This window comes from Eptatretus burgeri, chromosome 15 (assembly GCF_056783735.1).
Source record: "Eptatretus burgeri isolate ZD-2024b chromosome 15, Ebu_testis_v1, whole genome shotgun sequence".
NCBI classification, from domain to species: Eukaryota; Metazoa; Chordata; class Myxini; order Myxiniformes; family Myxinidae; genus Eptatretus; species Eptatretus burgeri.
The window spans coordinates 45,481,399-45,503,306 of NC_140975.1; the positions used below are offsets into that span (position 1 = coordinate 45,481,399).

General features: G+C 43.0%; 1 protein-coding gene across 6 annotated transcripts in view; it reads right to left on the bottom strand.

Annotated features, from left to right (window-relative positions):
- Nucleotides 1-9,861: 9,861 nt before the first annotated feature.
- Nucleotides 9,862-21,908, bottom strand: part of LOC147012091 (uncharacterized) — a 37,525-nt gene continuing 25,478 nt past the window's right edge. For 5 of the 6 annotated variants that reach the window (XM_085858329.1, XM_085858330.1, XM_085858325.1 and 2 more), the window contains one exon: nt 9,862-12,761. In XM_085858329.1, the coding sequence (XP_085714455.1) occupies nt 11,070-12,611 (1,542 nt within the window). In that variant the 5' untranslated portion in view covers nt 12,612-12,761 and the 3' untranslated portion in view covers nt 9,862-11,069. Of the gene's footprint in view, nt 12,762-12,897; nt 14,633-21,908 lie in introns of those variants that run through there. The other variant, XM_085858327.1, reaches the window with a different exon arrangement.

Here is a 21,908-nt window from a genome sequence, read left to right on the forward strand (position 1 = left end):
TGTACATGTAGTTTTGGAGAAGAAAGCAAAAACTTATTTTGGGGGGTAACCCCACTTATATCCCCTTTGAGCCAGATTTTTGTAATGTCATGAATAAACTTTGGTATGTCATGGGTGATGAAGGTTGTCATGAAGTTTCATCAGAATTGTGTACTATCGTTTGAGAAGAAAGCAAATAACTCTTTGGGGAGGTAACCCACCCCCTCCCCCATAAACTCCCTCTGTAGACCCCTTCAGACCTCCTTTTTTTAATGCCATCATTGGTGATGAGGTTGTGGTCAAATTTCATTAAAATCGTGTAGTTTCTGAGAAGGAGTTGTTAGTATTTGTGGATGGAGGGACGGACGACGTGCCGTCCCATAAGCTCCTCAGAACTACTTTACATGTGAGCTAAAAACCATCCCTGGGAAGCTTATTACAAACAAACTACAGTTGGAAGCAGTCCAGGGTTCAGTGACGATTGTGAAGAAAGCACTCGGGACAAAACTTTGAGAACAGAAAACTTCACAGCTTGGTCCATGAATCGTGACCCCTTACTGAAATGAAGGTGGATTATTTGAGCCCACCCTGGGAGGACTCCATTCCACATTCTACAACCCCATATGTACACACACACACACACACACACACACACACACACACACACACACACACACACACACACACACACACACACACACACACACACACACACACACACACACACACAGTACCCCTCCCCCCACACACACAATGTACCCTCCCCCCCACACACACAATGTACCCCTCCCCCCCCCCCCCCACACACACCGATATCGGCAATTTTTCGGGAATTGGCAGGTTGGAGTCAGTGTGATTATCAACTGCAGTACTTGCTGTGTATAACCCAGAAACCTTGAGTAGCTTTCACCAAAAAACAACGTTACATTTATATAGATGTTTCAGGGAGATGTTCACAAACATTATTTTTTTTTATAAACAGCTGCGTGTGATAGGTGGAAAAAAAATTGGCTCGGTAATTTAGAAAACATGTTAATATTGCAAACCGCTCAGAAATCAGGCGTTATCAAATATATTTTGCTTTGAAACTCACAAAGGGAAACATATAACCTTTGTAAAGCAAATCCGACAAACAAATGCTTTTGAAACAGGCGCCAGGACAAAGGAAAACCTGAAAGAACCTCCAAAAGATACGGGATGAAACTTTGCCACCACAGCACCCGTAACAGGCATGGCATGTCCACACAACCGCAAAGAGTCCGTACAGATCCAAATGTACCACGTCGTGTGTGCTGTATATGTGCCTCTACCTTGTAGTAACTGTCAACTACACATCTCGATCAGGACACGAACTGTACTGTACAGCTCGGAAAGTGGCTGAAGCACTGAAGCACTCCAACGGAACGCCTGGCTTGGCAAGCGATTACCAATCGCCGTCGATACAACGATGCACCTGGAAACGCCAATGTAATGATCAAATTGGACAAATCAACACTTTTTTTTTCAGTCGGAACTGCCGATACTTTCAAATCTGGAGCTTACATTTATTTATCGTGAAGAAATCGTTGCGGCCTGTTCCAAGTCAAGGCATGGTTGAGTAGGCCAAAAAAACATGGCGGCTTCAGATCCCAAAGAGCAAGGTGGTTGAGGATCGCCTCAAGGATATCTATCTATAATTCCAGCAATCTCTGTGTGTGTGTCTGTCTGTCTGTCTGTCTGTCTGTCTGTCTGTCTGTCTGTCTGTGACCGCCGTTTCTCGACGACCACCGGTCCAATCAGATTGAAACTTGCCAGGAATATTGCCAGGGGCCCCCCCGGATGTGCCTTTTCGAGGTTTGATATCGATCGGACGAGCGGTTCCCAAGTTACGGCCATTTTATTGCTTTTTCAGTGTTGAAAGGGTGTATATATGGCAGCTGAAGGTGTCGTTCCACCTTCTCACCTTATCATGCCATTTTCCCCAAATTATTAATAACCAGACGACCACCGGTCCGATCGGATTGAAACTTGCCAGGAATATTGCCGGGGCCCCGCGGATGTGTCTTTTCAAGGTTTGATATCAATCCGACGAGCGATTCCCAAGTTGCAGCCATGTATCTGTGAACCAATAGCAGGACACGGTGCCATGATGTCACAATTAATGTTTATGTAATTAATTATTTTTTTGAAGGATTGACGTCACAATTCTTCTTCGTTTGGTATGACGTCACAATAAACACTGGGGACCTGGGTATGTCCCTTTTCAAAGTTTGATATCGTTCTTCCTCATCCATTTCAGCTGTTTCCCAAGTGTCTCCCAAGGTTTGAATTAATTAATTAATCCCAAGGTTTGATTATTATTTAATTATTAATTTATTTAATTATTTACTCCCAAGGTTTCATTATTATTCAAATTATTAATTAATCCCAAGGTTTGAATTTTCCCGAGGGAAACAGCTGTTTCCCAAGGGTTTGAAAGCTGTTTTTTTCCCAAGGTTGGAATTAATCGTTGTGCTTGGTAGACATTTGTGAATACATTTACAGAGAGAGGGGCGAGAGTGGAGGGGGGAGAGAGGAGGGGGGAGAGAGGGGCGAGAGAGAAGGGCAAGAGGAGGGGCAAGAGAGGGGAGGGAGGAAGGGGACAGAGGAGGGGGAGAGAGGAGGGGCGGAGCGAGGAGCGCTAGAGAGAAGGGCAAGAGAGGGGGGTGAGAGGGGAGGGACAGAGGAGGGGGACAGAGGAGGGGGGAGAGAGGGGCATCACAATTCTTCTTCTTTGTTTGATATGACGTCACAATTGATGCTGGGGACCTGATACTGCAGGCACGAAGCTGCATATACTGGCACGCACCTACGGGCCCACACTAGTAATTAAATAAGGCCGTTAATTATCTTCAAAAGGGGTGTTTTAATTAACCCAAACACCCAATTTTCACTCTTGCACTTCCTTGGAGTTTTCTTCGTGTACATGCAAAGTTTCAGGCTGATAGGTTTCATGCTTTTGGAGTTATAGAGACACACTGACACACACCCTCAGCCTTTTATTTGTATAGAATATGGAATAGGCAAAGCCAAGAAGCAAACGTAGAAATTCTTCTTACATTCGCTTCTGACTTTACTTATAACTTGTTCACAACTGTATACTTGCTAACTATACCGTGGTACATGTAAGCGCCGCCCAGCTGATGATTTTGACGCAATTTCCGGTTACTTCGGCCTGGATTCGGGATCAGCGAACAAATAATGTAAATCACGATTAAGAATTATTTTTTGATGATGCGGGAGATATCTTTATTAAAATCAGTGGAGTAAATATACACCATGTCTGATATTTGGGTCTTTCATGTCTCCGACGATGCCTTTATCTCCCAGGACGCATCATTCCCCATGGCAAAAACCGGAAGCAAAAGGGTCATAGCCGATGACACGGATTCCAAATTGCAAGGGAATTGTGTTGTTGTTTCCTATTCTCTCATGTGCACGCGTTGAGTATGAAGCTTACTACGTTCACCAATATATATATATATATATATATATATTCCATACAAATAATCTTTGGCATCTTTCTCTGAAGTTATTTTATCACCAGGAGGTGTTCTCCTATATAAAAACACACGAAGTCGTTAATGAGAAATTTACCCAAGAATGTGGATCCTTTTCACACTCGTACCTAACGCCAGGTGGAAATTTTTCAAAACGCTCAAAAAAAAATCCAAACAGAATTGAGTCACATCTGCAATAAGAACAGTTGCGAAAAGGGCGTTTCGAAAGAAATTTTTCAGGCAAAAATGCTTTGAAAACTAGAAGAGCAATCAACGATTGCAGACCCTCAGCAGGACTTTTGTGTGCTTTTATATAGGACATATTTTATGGGTGTACTCACAGTACAATTGTTCCCGCACAGGTATCAGTTCACAAGACTTCACTTTTTTGTATCAGAAATAGGGGGAAAAAAAACATGAAAAACTAGAACGGCATTCTTTGACGTCGATAGATATGTCTCCACTCCCATTATTATTGAAGTTCATTTTTTTCCAACATGGCTGCCACACCACGGGGCATATAATGCCATAATTGTCATTAAAACATTCTACACGAGTGGTCGCGCCTCCGCTGAAAATTGTGTCGATCGGATAAGCAGTTGCAGAGGAAAACAGAGAAAATGAGCATGGACGGACGAACGGACAGACGGACAGACAACCCGAAAACAATGCCTCTGGGTCTGCAGGAATTTAGAATTTGTTCAGGGTGCCGCTGATAGCTCACATACTCTTTGCGGAGGACACCGTCAGATGTTTAACGTCCACCGAGTAATGTTAGCACACGGGCCGCCCAGTTTAACATCTCGTGAGAGATGACACACGCATTGTTGTCTCACCCTGTATGTGAAACCCTAAGAAGAGACAGTTTATAGCTCAGTCGGGAAACGAAACCAGGCCAAAAAGCTGACAAACTAGTACACGTACCAGTAGGGGATCCTGCTAACACACCCATACATGGCATATCAATTATTTGTGGTATCTATTGCAAGTCCGTATAGTTAAATTCACGAGTTCCTTTACAAGACATTTCAACACAGGATTGCACAGGCTCGATTCAGCCCATCTAGCATGTGCAACGGTTGCCAACCTATGGTTGTTTGTTGGTGCTCTATATTTTTTAATACCGAACGTCAAGCAAGGAGCACGTACCATTTTAAAACTCTTGAGTACGACTGATCAGGATTTGAACCACCGAGGTCTGAGACTCAAAGCAGATGCTCTTCCAATTAATGCCACAAAGTTTGATTAAAAATACATACACATTAAAGGATTGCTCATGAAAGATGAAGGGAGGGGGGAAAAAAATGAGCAAGCTCGATTTGGATCAGAATATTGATTTGGTTGTATATTTTGAGGCACACCTGGAGCTTTAATCACTTTCAGATAAATCTGACTTTTTTTTTTCTTCAATACAATGTCGACGCTCGAATGAGAGCAAACACACAGAATGTACAACAACGGGAGCAGGAGACAAGAGGGGTGGGAGAGGGAAGGAAAAAAAAAAAAAAAAAAAAAAAAAAAAACAGCGAGGAACACAGAATTGAGGAGATCTGTGGAAGGGAGAGGGATGGGGTGGGGTACACAGGGTATACAAGATGGACACAACAGGGACTTTCAGAAAAGAAAACAGGGAATTTGAAGGAGGTGGGTTTAGGGTGGATTAACGGGGATAGAAAAGATCATGGTTTTGGATGGGGGAAGATAAGAGATGGTGGTGAACAGCTACTTTGAAGACCTGGAGGGAAGAATGGGATTCATTAGTGTGGCAGTTTATTGCAAAGGTGGGAAGAAAGAGGAATGAAAGAGTGAAGGTGAGTAGTAGTTCGTGATTTTGGAAGTTTTACCAGAAGGGGGTTGCTGACGGACCTTGAGCGCCCTTCTGAAATATGGAGGGGACATATAGCAGACAGGGCGGGCGAGACCGGAGAGGAGACGGTAGAAGACAGAAGGACCACCGACCTGCCTGCAAGCGAGAGTGAGAGACCCAAAGGCAGCCTCATCACGGGAGATACCAATGATCCTAAATGCCTTGGTTTCTACAGCATGAAGCGTTGAAAGGTGAGAGGCAGGACCACCAGCCAGCGGGGAGAGCAGTACTCCATCAGGCTGTGGACAAAAGCTTTGTTTGTGGTCAGGAGCTCAGGTGTGCAAAGGAAGGGCTTTGCATGACAGAGGATGCCCAGTTGGTGACTGGCTTTGAAGGTCAGCTTGGAAATGTGGCTTTCCCAGGAAAGATCATGGCAGATAGTGAGACCCAGCAGCTTGAATGAAAGGACTTCAAGAAATTGGTCAAAATTGGATCCAGAAGAGGAGTACCATTGGTTGAGATCCGGATCAGGAAGTTGACAGATTAAGTCAGTCCCAATGAATCGCAGAAGTCTTTTGCTGAAGTGCCATGGCAGGTGAGAGAGGTACCCACACCCAGCCAACTGGCATGATGATGACAAGTGAAATCACCACATATGAGGAAGAGTGTTGGGATGAGAGGATAGAAGTTGGTCTATGTTTTAAGAGAGCAAGATGTAAAAGGAGTCATCACTGTTTGGTGGACAGAACAACACACGTATGAATGAACATGAGGTGGGCATGGAGGTGAAACCGTAGCAAGAGGTATTCCTGGGGGTGTGGGGAAGTGAGGGCAGTGCATGGAGAATCAGGAATAGAGTCTTTGATGAAGAGAGCAACTCTGCTGCCAGGATGAGGCTCAGGTTTGTCACACCGGAGAAAGAGATACTTGGTAGTCAGAGACGTCTTGAAGGAGGAAAGTTTCTGTTAAGCAGATGTCTGTGGATGTGAGGGGGCCAACTTTGAGAAGGGGGCGTGAGGGGGGAGATTGGAGGGAGAAGGGTGAGAGGGGAGTTTTTGAGAAAGGTTAGACTCTAACCGTTAGAGGGAGGCTGGAGGGCGAAGACTGAAGGTTGCTTTGAGAGGGAGGGAGATGATAAGAGCAGGCATGGCCAAGATGCAGGAGGGTGATTGGGAAGGGTGAGACTTGGTCACGGTACGGGGAAGAAGGGAGCGGGCAGGGGTTTCTACAAGATTTGAGCGGTTGGGAAGAGGGGGAGGTGTGCTGAGAGGAAAAAAAGGAGCATGTTTGTGGTGATGAGGAGTGTACTGATTGAGAGAGAGTGAGATATCTGAGATTAGAATGGAGCCCACAGATATTAGACCACACACTTTGGGACAACAGAGGAGGAGCTGAAACTGTAGCAGAAGACAGTGAAGAGGTGCTAAAAGCAGAAATAGGATGAGGGGCAAGATGGGAGGGGTAAGGAGAGGGGATAACAGGTGAGGGGTTAGGAGGAGGCACATTTAAGGAGGTGGGTGAATTGGCACTGAAGTTGGAAGAAAGGACGATTGATGGAACACGAACATGCATGACAAACTGGGATCTTAAAATCAAGTCAGAGATGCGATTAAAGGCATTACGTGAAGGATGCAATGAAGGAGAATTAAGAGAATGGAGAAAAGAAACGTCGTAACAGTTGGACTTTGACATGGGATGAAGGAAAGGTCGAATTGAAAAGTCTTTTGAGAAGAAAAAGAAAGTAGCGAATGATACAATAACAAGAACCGCACATGTGAAAGAGGAAGTTGAAACATTTTAAGAGACCGTTTTAAAAAGAAATAATTTTTTTTGATAAAAATTGTGTAAGATTCGGTAAAGGAAAGGTTGAAGAAAAATCGTGAAGGTGTCTGGTGAATGTGGATCAACCATTGAACAAGGATTGAAGTATGTAGTGGGGCAGAAAACAGCAATTTTTGAGAGGAATCGTGCAAATGATACAAGCATCAAATTTGGCACATTTGTTCTCCAGGGGATTCTAATCAAATCTGCCTGAATTGGCCATTTGAAAATCCAAATTTCGAAAAATTTGAAAAATAAATAAATAAATAAAAACTTCAAAAAAGTCAAGATCACGAATCAATGTTGGATGCTGGCTGAGATTGGTGAATGCTTCAGAAACATCATCAAAGACGTTCCAAGTCTGCCATGCAGTTTTCTTCCCTTGACCGCGGAAGGCAGACACGATGTCACATCCAGTGAACACATGGAAGTATGGGATCCCTCTAACTTTCTCAGGCTCGATTGCAGAAACTACCTCATGGACTGGAATCCATCGCGCCTTGGCTCCTTGGCCAAAGGCAATCCACATGTTCTCAAGACCTAGTTCCTGTAAGGATGGCAGTACAGATATTGCTCTGACGAGTACGTCCGTGTCATTAGCCTTAATGATAATGGACTTGCTACCGTCCGTCGTAGCATCCCTGGCGTGTACAAATATTCGAGTGTCAGCTTCTTCATGACAAGATGGAGACACAGCATCCAGTGACTTCCTTGTGTTGCTAATGGCATCTTCTCCTTTTGTGACAATGGCTGTGCTTGTTGTCTGTGCTTCACACATCTTTTCCGCAAGGAAGTGAAACAGCTCAGTCTAGTTGCTGTCATCTCGAAGAAAGCTTCTCCAGTTACTTGGGGTCTTACTGGTTCCTGTCACTTTTCTTCTGATTCCTTGCCGCCTTTTCGACCTTGCCTCGGACTTCAGACTTGACTTCTTGTACACATCAAACACTACGACCACCCTCTCGTACCTGGCACCATAGGATTCCACCTTTGGGATGATGTCTTCTTTAGCATAGTCATCAAATATCTTTGAAGTGCGTGGAGGTAGGGCATTGATAAGTGCTGAGCCATCAATGATGACTGCATCTCCCCTTGGTTCTCTGTCTGGGATGTTCACTTGCGCTTCAAGAATTTCAGCCAGCTGTGACTTCTAATTTTTTTGAAGTTTTTTTTTTTTTCAAATTTTTCAAAATTTGGATTTTCAAATCGCCAATCGGGCAGATTTGATCAGAAAGCCCTGCAGAACAGAAATTCCAAATTTGACACTTGTATCATAATTTGCACGATTTTTCTACTATCTACTACACTGCTCTGAGTACCAAAGCCATCAAGGCAGGTATCCAAAAACTGATCAAACTTTACAGTTGGAATGAAACAAGCAAACTTCACAGTTGGTTATGATAGAGAAGAAAAAAGGTATTCCTCAGTTTACTACTCCATTTGCAGCATTTCAGGCTCTGAAGCACAAACTACAGGCTCGATGAGTGCACCCAAACGGCCTTAAGCACAATGCAACAACATCGTTTAATTTAACTACAAGTTGATTTTAACCCGTTGAATGATATCCAAGTTAGTCACGCCCATTCCTGAGAGTTCATTTGTCGACATTGAGATGTACTATAATGTTATACAACTACACACAGTTTTGCACAACAATAAAATGAGTTCAAAGTTAACATTCAAAATATGATGTAAAAATATTATGTGGGGGGGGGGGCAGAATCTAAAGCAAGAATATCATGGTCCATGTGATTCATGCAGCATAGATCAACTTTTGTAAATCGGGAAATGTCAGAGCAAGTCGTGTTGTTAAATGTAATGATGAGGAGGCAGTGTATGTGATATATATATATATATATATATATATATATATATATATATATATATATATATATATATATATATATATATATATATATATATATATATATATATATATATATATACAGTATAGTTAGGAATAAGATTGTATGTGCAAAAAAATTCCCATTAGCAGGGGGGGGGGGCAGGTGTGAAATTTTAGCCACAAAAATGCACAATGTAAATGCTTCACACTTGTAAAAGGGACTGATGATGAACTGTTTGGCACCGGCCATGGAAGACTTATTGCAGCTACCGACTGGCCTATAAGATGGCATCTCCAACAAGTAGCAGGCAGACAATCAAGGAACCCACTGCAGTTGAAAAGGTCCCAGAGTCTATGAGGGCTGTAACCGTGCTTGCACATGAGAGTTGGATCTTGGACTTCAAGGAGAGAAACATCTCCCTTCTCTCTTAAGCTTGCTCTCGCCTCATCTCTGTCTCTCTCACGCACTCGAGCCTTCATCTCACGAGCTCTCCAAGTCTCCCAGGCAGGGAAGACAGCTCTCTGGAGACGTGGATGCCCCCTCACAATCCCTCGCCACTACCACCCTTCCAGTTCCGAGCCTGTGCGCCAGCGACTTACAGCCATAAGCTTCATGCCTGCTAAAATCCTCGCCTGCTTCCACTTTATTCGTAAGAGTGTGGCGCGTGGGACCATTGCTGTGTTTCACAGGATCAAAGATTCCACTGCTGAGGCACATTGCATTTGTGTTCCTCTGATGTGACAATAACTATATACGCTGCCAAGGCTCTGCATTGTTAAATGCTACATCTTGTTGGCATTTGAATTTCCAAAAGACTCAATGCAGAACTAGAAATAGTCTAATAGTCCTTTAAAGTTACAACAAATTTGAAACATTTCAGAAAAGTAAAAAATGCAGATTAAATTAAAGAGTGCTTACATCATGCCACCTTTATTTCTAAACATGTTACAGTTCAAGTCCCAACACTATTTATGTACAAGCATTTTGGCCTTCATGGAAAGCACGCAAGATGGGAAGGCCCCAGAGGAATGGGAAAACCTTCTGCAAATAAAGTCATCTAATGCAGCGAAACAAATGCAAAAGAAACTCAAACGTTTAACATCATCGTTTGTCGTGAATAAGCATTTCGAACCGGCTTGCACACGTTTCAGAAAATCCTCATTGTGCAAAGAAAAAGAAAAATTATAAAATAAAAATGGATAGAAATCAGATTAACTTTAAAACTATCGATAACATTTTTTATTTTTTTACACTTTATTGTAGTTTATCCAGAAAAAAACAACAACTGCAGTGACAAGAAATGATGGATGTGTATAGAAAGAGCTGCAAATGAGCTTGCTGTCCTTTGCAAAAACTTGAAGCCCGATACAAAATAAAAATAAAAATTCTTCTTTCAACCTGGAAATGAAGTACACTTTTTTGGACACATGATTAAACCTTTGAAAAATGACTGCAGTCATCACGCATGTTTTTCGCTCAACACAATGCACTTCACATCCGAGGTGGTGAAGACGTTGCAAGGCACTTTGATCGCCACAGGGCACAGAGCAAGAGCTCATTGCAATCAAACAACTATCTCCAAATAATTTTCATCACCTTCAGCAAGGACATTCAGGCAGACCGACAGGTGACTCAAGCTCTGATCGAGGTGGACAGGGTGCCAAGATTAGCAGACAGGGAACCACCCTGTGCTTGGCTCTTGGAAATCACCAAAGCGAGCACAAGAGAATGAAGGGAAGATGAAAAAAGTAAAAGTAATTCTGTGACTTTAGGCAGGATGCCAACCATTTGCATAATTTTCATGAAAAACGCCGAGGAGTACTTCGCAAAGCAAACTCCTCTGTCGGCAAGTTTTGTCAAGTGGTTAAACTGTTTACTATTGATACGTCAACAGAATCAAACGAAAGGCAACTGGGATGTTCTCTTCAAATGTAGGTGAAAAAAAGAAGGTTACTTGAGATCAAGCCCAAAAATATGTTAGTTGGAGATCGACGCAAGGATGATGGCAAATCACATTTAAGCTGAAGGCCCCTCTTCCAGCACCCCCACCCCCCAAAAATCTCATTTCATTCATCTCAACCAACAACAGAGCATGGCTCATCAGCTACAAGCAACACTATCTAGCTCCCCCACATCACTTTTTGCCACAGCTCTCATCACTTCATCAAATAGTGATGGACCAAGATCCAGCGAGAAAGACTGGATGGAGGTACTTTTCCCCAGAGTACATTGTTGTAGGTCCTCACCTTTGAGGTCCTGCAGAATGGGACCTTCAGTGTCACAAATCGGATTGACTGGAGGTGCCAAAGGATTTGTGACATTTTCATGATACAGATCTCTGCAGGGTGATACAGATGGTGATGGAGCATTTTCATCGTTTGAAGAGGGCAAAGGCAAATTGTTCTGCACAGAACCATCGCACTGAGGATCGTAATCGTCACTCTCACAAGTTGAAATTATTGGAACTGTCCTCAGACAAGAGTCATTTCCAAGTTTCCTCTCAAGCTCCTCGGATTCAGAGGATCCACCACTGAGACTGCAATTACTCGAGGCTTTAATCCCAAATGCTCCCCTTACAGAAGACGATCGAGTAAAGGCAGCTTGACTTTTACCATCGTGTACTTCCGAAGCAAGAAAAAGACTTTGGCTTGAAGAAGGCGAGAAAGAAAAGCGTTTCAGTTTCTGGCCATCTTTGCCATCGAGATTTTCAGACGAGGGTGAAAAGATGGATATTTCCACCTCTTTTGCCAGGGAAAAGCGACTTTTGCACAAGAATGGCAGCAAAAATGTTGAACCAGTGCCCTCAGCTTGGTTGAAGGTAGTTTTGTTGGGCAAGGGGTGAGTACGAGTATGGTTCTTGGTTTGCCTTGAGGGGAAAAGGCTTTTTTTCAAAGGCACTGGAATTCCCGTTGGCTTTTTATCAACGTTTTGTTTTCTATTTTGAAAAGGACCAGAAGTTACATCACTGTCTGATTGACGTCTATTATGTGGTTCAGCATATTGTGAGAGATCCCGACGAAATCCCAGATTAAAGTTGAAGGTCTTCTCAGCCATCACTTGCATTTTTCTTAGAAGTCCGTTTTTGGCCGGGCCAGCTTTGGCTTCATCTCCCATACTCAAAGTCGATGCTGGTCGGGTCCTCCCCTTCCTGCGTCCTCGAAGTAATACTACATCTTCAACTTCTTGCTTCTCTTCATCCCCATCACGATCCTCCAGATTTGAAATGCGCATTTCTGAAGCTGAACGACGAAGAGATGGCACAGCGTTCTCCGACTGATGAGTTTCGCAGGAAATATGAGGTGAGAGTCGTGGCAGGATGAGCGCCCGGGGAGCATCGGTGCCTGGCAGAGAGATTGCATTCTTAAGTGCAGGGGACTGGATTGGGCTGCCGTCCCATGCCGCAAAGGTAGTGGGCGAGAGGGGAGACAATGGGGTTTCATTGCATGGTGTACCAAGGAAGGAAATATCCATGAAGAGAGAGAGTTCCTCCGTGCTCACTGCGCTGCCCAGGTGCGCCGTATGCCGGAAATCTCCGAGCGGTGGGCTGATCATATCCGGCGTAAGCACATCGCGCAGTCTTAGGTGCTTCTTTCCTTTCTGCAGCTGTGATGTCTTCAGGTACATTGGTGCTTTCACAGGCATTTTGACCAACGTTTTGTGCCTCCCCAGGTGCCACCTGATGCTATATCAGCAACACCAAGCTCTCGTTGCTCAGCTCAGACTTATTTCTCAAGGAAGGAATGAAATCCAGGTATCAAGAACAGCACAGTCTGAGCCGTCAGGGCAGCAACTCTGCAAAAGAAAATGCAACGTTAAAAACCTTTAAATTAGAAGCTTATTCAAAAAAGAAATGAATTTTCACACAGTACAAAAGCAATGCTCCAACTATGAAAAACTTGTAACATCCTCATTTCAAACATCGACTCACAAATAGTGAACAACTTTGGCTTTCAGTCAATCAGAAAGTTTTCATAACGACGCTGCTACATCCAAGTCAATGCTTGCCAAATTACCATACTGGGCTCTCTTCCGCAAGAGGCAAACCTTTCATGAGGCAGCCAAAAAGACTTATTGTCGTCAAACAGGTTGCATCGCTCGAGAAGACAAGAGGAATTTGATGTGTTTATTTTCAGCTTTATGACGTCTGTTGAAGCTATTTTAGATTTCACAAGTCATTCCTGGAAAAGGCAAAATAAACAAATGAAGCCCCCAAAATCCATTCCCAAAGGCCGAAAAATATTTTGTTGAAAATTGTTTTTTTCATAATCCCCAACTTCTTCTAAAAATCCAATGCAATCGGGTGAGACAGTCTCTGCACCCATCGAACCCAACCGCATTAGTTTTTAAAAACGCGTGCGAGTGTTGTACAGGCCATGATAACCAAGCGATGGCTTCCAAAGCTAAACTAGTAACTTCTAAAAAGTGCCAGAGAAATTTTAAATGTACAAATCGTGAGCATAATAGTGACAAACTCACAGGTCATTTTGGATCCAAGTAAACCTAGTTAAAGTATAGATATTTGTTTTTGGATTATTTTAAAGAAATAAAACAGTGTCAACTGTCGAGGGTGGGGGTTGAAATTAACACGTTTGAGTCATGTAACATAGCACCAAAACCAGATGTGCTTGGAATTGATGCCACATGTAACCTTGGAGAACAAATTGAAAACAAACAGAAACTAGAAATCATCTGAAAATGCAAAGCCTGCCTGTCCGCTTTGTTTTCAGACTTCTTCCGTATGCTAAATATGATACTAAACCATATGCTGCTAAGTTTCCATTTCAATGATACACTATACAATTCAATGATCCAATATGCAAATTCTGAAAATTTAAGCTCAGTTGGATGAAAATCGATGATGATCTTTGTCGAAATTATTAATTTGTCTTCTCCATATTCTCATAATAAAGCTTTGTTGAAAATTTCATGACAAAATCTCAAATGGTAAAAGCACGCATGTGCATGCATGACGAGCATCTTGTTGCTTTTTTTGCCAGTAAGAATTCATGAGGTTGAGGCCATTTATTCCTGATAATGAAACACCCTGCAACCCATGCTTACAATAAACAGAATAAACCTGGTACTAGCTTAACCGTTAAGGTGGCTACCTTAATATCTTAGGGTCTAGAGGTCAAGACACTGTCATGCCATTACCAGCAGCCATAGGGTGCATACAAAATAATTATTATTATTATTATAATAACAACTAGATGGTATTCATAGAATACTTCACCCACGCATTCTTGAGAAGGACTCTGTGTGAGCCAACTCTTCTGGCGGCAAATATATTGTTACGGTTGTGGAAATTCGCATTACACCATAAAGAGTCCTCAGGTGAGATATATCGGTAAGTTCATGTGTAGTTAGCCCAAACCCGTTGTATAGAGGGAATATGTGTGATTCATCCGGGCTGCGACGCTTTGAGTTGGCCATTTTTTCTTCCTCTATTGTTATTTTCGACCATTAATCCCTCAACAACTCAAACACCACCACCTTCACAACTCCATCCCGCAAAACGTCGCTTCACCACCATTCTCAAACGACGCCCGCCAACAACCAAAAACTCCCACCACCTCCGCCTTTCTACCACACGTCGTGCCATGGGCTGCGAATGCGTTCCTTTGGCTTCAAAAAGCAGATCAGGAATACTTCACAACCCCTTTTTATCCGTCCAATGACCGAGCATCGGGTAGTGTAGCCCCGCCTCCGAACCCGCTGTGAATGCGTTCCTATCGCCCCGAAAAGCGGATCAGGAATGCTTCACGCCCCCTTTTTATCCGTCCAATGACCGAGCATCGGGTAGTGTAGCCCCGCCTTCGAACCCGCTGTGAATGCGTTCCTATCGCCCCGAAAAGCGGATCAGGAATGCTTCACGCCCCCTTTTTGCCCGACCAATGGCTGAACAGAGGGTGGCATGGCCCCGCCTCCAATCGCGTTTTGATCCGAATATTTGCATATAGGCTCCTCCTGGAGCCTATAAAGATGAGAGCGCAAGGCGACTCGCGCGGAATAAGTGTAACTGGTGGAGCTGAGTGGAACTAGGGAGAAGTTGGAAAGTAGCAGGGAAGTTGGAGGGAGTTGGAGTTTGCGCGGTTCAGTTGCAGGCGGCTAGTCGAGTTCAAGTCAAGGGAAGACGACGGTCGGCAACAAGGTTGCAGTGTGGGGGTCGCTCGTCTCGTCGCGGGACCCAAGCCAGCCAGCCATTCCCCTCTCCCTGAGCATCAGCAATTGCCCCCCCCCATCTGCGCTGAGATAGTGCCGGGGGGGCCCCGTTCCTCCCCCACCCTAAACGTGGTGCCAACCAAACCGCTCGCGCGGAGCACGCCATAGAGGACTCACCCACCGACCACGCGAGGGGCACGGAGTCGAGGGGCACAGAGTCGGGGCGCAGCTGTGCGAACATTGCGGCTTGCCCGCCATCGCGTCATGAGGACGCGGGTAAGACCTTCCCGATCTTCCGGGATCCACGTACATTTGGTTTACGGACCTGTCTGCCTCCTTGTCTATGAGGGTGGCTTTCTTTCTTTCGGGTTGAATGCATGCTGTGGCGCCGTGTCCAATAAGTAGAACTGCCTAAGTGTCTGTGCTTGTACATTGCCCTTTTATTCGGCGTAACTCTTTTCCTTGCATGACTGTATGGCTGTATATATATATATATATATATATATATATATATATATATATATATATATATATATATATATATATATATATATATATATATATATATATATATATATATATATATATATATATATATATATATATATATATATCTTCTCTTCTTCTTCTTTCGGCTGCTCCCATTCGGGGTCGCCACAGCGGATCATCCGTATGATCCGCATAGTGATTTGGCACATGTTTTACGCCGGATGCCCTTCCTGACGCAACCCTGGTCGCCTCTTACGACACAGGGATATGGTACACCTATTTTAACCGGGGTATACACCGGCCCAGTGCACTGGTACTCATTTTGCCGACCTCGGAAGGATGACAGGCTGAGTCAACCCCCTGGTGTATTAATTCAGTGGCCCAACGGGGCTTGAACTCGGGACCTTTTGGATCCCAAGCCGCTGCCCTAACCACTGCGCCAACACCAGGCTTTTATATATATATATATATATATATATATATATATATATATATATATATATATATATATATATATAAATATATGTGCTTCCGTGTGTGTCCGTATTAAAGTGCTTTGTGTGAACTGTTTTCCCGCTTTGCTTCATCTCCTTCCTTTTATTGAATCTCCATCTTGCATCACGTAACGGATTGATAGTGGGTTTAAAACACCCGGTAATTAATCGGAACCGTCAAGGCCGAAGATAACTCCGCTCGGTTATCCCTGTAATACAGAACGAACCGCTTAAGCGGTTCGTGTCCGGAGTCAGCCTGTGGCGTGGTACGATCACCCGGTCGACCACTCGCGCAGGTAATTAGGTAGGTCGAATTTGGCGAGCAACCCTATCCTGCGCAGGTGGGCAATTGGCACGATCGTGGTGAGGTTAAACCCCCACCCGTGACTGGCTTCGGGCGGTAGTTCCCGGAGGGTCACGACTGAATTGTCCGTCCGGTGGGCGACGTGTCGCGATTCGAGTTACGTGCCGATCGCACGCCGGCGGGCGCGAATTCGTAACAATATAATGAAAAAATTATATTCAAATGAAAAGCAAGACCAAATAAAATAGGACCTGCATTGGAGTAATCAGAAGGAACCCGAACAAGCAAACAGCAAAGATGAAATCATCAGCAGGAACCTGGATATGACTCGGGTTTCAACTGCTACTCCTCTACCCTCAAACCCATCCAGGCACAGCCAAGTGAGCTCCATTAAAAAAATAAGTGATTCAAAAAAAAAAGATAAAAATTTTTTTTTCAAAAAGAACGCAGATTTAAAAAATAAAAATAAAAGAAAGATTCTGCCCGCCAGACCATGCGTCCAATCAGGTTGATATTTAAAACATATTCCCCATCACTAGTACATAATAATTTTGGACATTTCATATTGTTTAATGCAGCGGTTGAAGATAAAAAATTATTTAATTTTCTTTCAATTCAATATGGCTTCCAAACCACGTGAACTATCAATTATTAATGAACACCCTGGTACCCACAAGGCTTGGGGAACACGTGTGAAGTTTCCACTCGATCTGTCCAGCAGTTCTGGAGAAGAATATTTTTGAAGATTTTAGGGTAAATCCAATATGGCTGCCAAACGATGTGACCTATGACATCATAGCTGGGGAAATTTTTGTTCTTCATGGATAGGTGGTCATACCTGGAAAGTTTCTCCTCGATCTATTCAGCTGCTTGAGAAGATTTTTGAAGGTTGAAAAAAATATATATATTTTTTAATATAGGGCTGACAAATCACATGACCGACGTCATAAAATTGTTTCTGTTGACCAATTTATCCCTCGACCCTCAAATTTTCATACTCATCGAATGTCGCGTTCTACGTATGCAATTAAGTTGTCACAACGAAGACAAATGACATTTAATAAAAAAAACCAAAAAAACCACGTATTCCCCATGGGGAGTACTTCACATGTGCCAAGTTTCCCTTCCCTCCCACCCCCACTCATCACATAAAGTTTCTTAAAATCAATTCCTTTTTTTAAAAAGGAAAAGAAAAAGTTTACCATAACCCTAAAGGCCCAGTCACACCTTGACGTTTTAGCCAGCAATGGCAACGTATCAAAATGCATGTAAAACGCTGGCTTACGTTGAACTTTTGATGTTTCTTTTTTAAGATTCGGACGTATTCATAACGAGTTGGTCGTATGCATAACATATTAGTAACGGACACAGAACGATTCGTTGTCTTATAGATAACTTATACCAACGAATGCTTAGCCTGTTGTCGGCGTTCACAACCTATGCCCAACGATAGTCTAACTTATGCATAGCGCGCTGCACGTATCGCCGACGATCACGTGGCGTAGCCTATTAAAAGGCTGCCGCACAATGATTGAAATCATAACCGCCGGAGAAATGGAAGTGTCAACATCGCAGTCACACCTTGGCGATCTTGCCAGCGTATGACGACCTCTGAAAAATGCGTCTAAAACGCTGGCGCACGTTGAATACGGTATGGGTAAGTTTGGTATACGTGAATAGAACGCAAAAGTACGCTATCATACGTCGTACTAAGTGGAGTATGTCTTTTAATTATAAACGTGTTAAACATTTTACGACGTACGACACACCTTCCGCATGCGATGGGAATAAGTTGTACGCACGATATGCCAACGTTGTCACACGTCGACAAAAGTTACTTGTAAGTTACTCATAAGTCGAAACACTCAAGGTAATGGTTAGCGTCAGTGTTCCAGACTCCCTGTTTTTTATTTATTTATTTATTTATTTCGGTATGACGGTGATGTTGACACTTTGTTTCTCGTGCGGTAATGATTTAAATCGTTGAGCGGCAGCCTTTCAATTAAATTATATTCTAACTGCACTACAAATCGAAGTGTCAACATCACCGTCATACCGAAGAAAAAAAAACAAAAAACATGCAGTCTGGAACACTGACGCTAACCATTAGCTTGACGCGTTTCGACTTCTGAGTACCTTACAAGTAACTTTTGTCGAAGTGTGCCAACATTCGCATATCGTGCGTACAACACGTTACTCATAGGTTAGAAATAAGTTTCGGGTACGCGAAACATTACATCGACGCGTTTCAGCTTATGAGTAACTTACAAGTAACGTGTGTCAACGATCGCGTAACGTGCCCACAACTTATGGCCAGCATTATGCGGAACGTGCGAGTCATACGCTGACATAAGTCTTAAAATTTCAAGCTTGGAAAATTTGAGGACAACCGAAAAGTACAACTTTTAAAGTCAGCGTACTACGACGTATGGCAGTGTTTTTCAGCGTGCTCTCAACGTTATCAAAACTTACCCATAACATATTCGACGTGTACCAGCGTTTTACACAAATTTTCCAAAAATCGGCATAAGCTGGCTAAAACGTCAAGGTGTGACTGGGCCTTAATAAGCTTTCACAATCCCCTATAGTTGTGCATTATAATTAATCAGGGCCATATAATCTCCATCTTGGAGTATAATCCTGAAGGAGTGCTGATTATTGTTATATTGCTCAGCCGAAGAATACATATAGTTACAAGGCGTTTAATAAAGACACGAGTATTTATTGTTACTGCAATGCCAACTTGCAATCACACGGGGGGGGGGGGGGGGGACTGGGTTAGGTGGATGCAAGTCAATGAGCTGTAAGGAGCACACTGTGAGAAGGTCATGGGAAAGCACATCAAAAACGTTATACACAGCTGTGGGAATGCTCCGTGCATCATGTTCACTGCAATAACTTCACTCTTTGGCCATTCAAAAGGCCTGTTAACATGCACAGTGTACCTTACCAGAAATAGTTTCACCAGGTACAAATAAATACCAGGCAACTGCATACCTCAGTGCGTTGCATAGTGCAGAGAGCAAGAAGGTGCAAACAAACCAGATGGGACAGTACCCAAGCAGAAAGGGAGAGCAGCAACTTCCAAAAAAGGGGGAAAAAAAAAGAAACCCATCAACCTGGGGTTCAAAGGTCTGCAAGCTAATTTCTTCAAAGTCAACCATTAGGAATTAAAAGGATGCATTACCAGACCAGAAAAAAAAAAAATCACCAACAAAAGGAGAAAACATAAATATAATAAAAACTAGTAGGGCATTCAGTAGAGTGCATACCTCTACCACGCAATGCCTGATCCAGTGGAACATATCAGGCCCAATTAGTTTTTGAAATGTCATGAAACACGTAGTTTTTGGCTCCATCTCTCAATGGTGAAGAATCACTTAAAAAAATTCTCACATCCAGATCTTCACCAAATTCGAATCAATTCATCCTTGTGACATACCTAACATGTCCACCAAGTTTTGTCTGAATCCATCCACAACTGTTTGAGATATCGTGCTACATATCGTCTGTCTCTGTCTCTGTCTCTGTCTCTGTCTCTGTCTCTGTCTCTGTCTCTGTCTCTGTCTCTGTCTCTGTCTCTGTCTCTGTCTCTGTCTCTGTCTCTGTCTCTGTCTCTGTCTCTGTCTCTGTCTCTGTCTCTGTCTCTGTCTCTGTCTCTGTCTCTGTCTCTGTCTCTGTCTCTGTCTCTGTCTCTGTCTCTGTCTCTGTCTCTGTCTCTGTCTCTCTCAGAATCACTTAAAAATTGTGTCCAGTTCGGGATCTTCACCAAAATCTAATCAGTTCACCCTCATCAAACACCCAACCTCTCCACCAAATTTCATCCAAATCCATTTACAACTTTTTGAGATATCCTGCACACAGACAGACAGACAGGGGTGAAAACATAACCTTCCACCTTTGGTGGCGGAGGTAACAATGAAATAGTTTTTGACCCAAGCCCATCTTCTCTCGTGTTGGGAACCATTTCCCAAATTGTTGTTGTTGCACAACTTACCCTTCTCTCCATTCCCCAAGACTACAGCATACTGTCTTCTCGACTCTGACTTTTTCATTCACTTAATGTAGTACATCTCAAGCATTCTTGTCTGCCTGTTCCCATCCATACTTCCAACTGTTCACCTTCCACCCTTTGTTGCCCAGTTACCACACGAGCCTCAAGTCTGCAAAGATTTTAAAAGCAATAGAATAAAGTGTAATTTTTGGAAGATTACTTGAAGGAAAAAACAAAAAGATCCAAATTTTTTGCATGTACCTAAAGTGTACCAATTACAATTAAACAAACTTTTATTTATTTTTGCACTCTTGAGCAAACTGTTTCTTAAGAAAGGAACAGTTTCAACTTTTATGAAGCCACAACTAAAACTTTTGACTCATTGCACTTCGGATTGAAGTATATTATCAGAAAATTGTGTCGGTAATAGCCTACTGGATTGACTACTTACAAAGTCCACAAAGGGACAACTTTACTGAACTATATTTTCAACGATGGCCAAGTAAGAGTAGAGTTTAAGTGAATATAAATAAGTAGCAAAGTATCATTTTGTAATTTGGGAGGGGGGGGGCAGAGGGGTAATCGACATATTAAATTGAAAATAGTCATTTCAATCCATCTTCACTCCCCTTCCATTATGTATCTTAGCAATAAAATACTTATTATATTATGTATCCAAGCAAAACAACCCCATACATTCCTCTGTTGCCTCCGTTTTTACCACTCACAACTCCCAACTCCCCGCTCCACCCCATCCCCCAATCCCTTTATATGATGGCATACATAATATATAGATAGATAGCTCTTCATTAGCCAAGAAGCTTCTAAAATTTCAGGCAAACTCGCCTATAACCTCAAGATGATTAGAGATAACAAATAATTGAATTGCAACATTACTGGAACATGACAGGTAAAAGCAAACCTGTGATGTCCTGCTCATTTGTAAAGGGGCTGTCACACCTTGACGTTTTAGCCAGCGTATAGCAACGTATCAAAATGTATGTAAAACGCTGGCATACGCTGAACTATTGATGTTTTTTTTTAAGTTTTTGGCGTATTCATAACGAGTTGGACGTATGCATAACATGTTTGTAATGTACACAGAACGTTTCGATAACTTATAGATAACTTAGACCAACGAATGCTTCGCGTGTTGTCGGCGTTCACAACGTATGCTCAACGATAGTCTAATGTATGCATAGCGCGCAGCAGCGTATCGCCGAAGATCACTTGGCGTAGCCTATTAAAAGGCTGCCGCTCGACGATTCAAATCATAACCGCACTAGAAATCGAAGTGTCAACATCACCGTCATGCCCCGTCACACCTTGACGTTTTAGCCAGCGTATGCCGACGTATGAAAAATTTGTCAAAAACGCTGGCACAAGGCGAATACGTTATGGGTAAGTTTTGTATACGTTAAGAGCACGCTGAAGCACACTGGCATACGTCGTAGTACGCCGAGCACATCGACAAATTTTAAGCATGCTCAAAATCT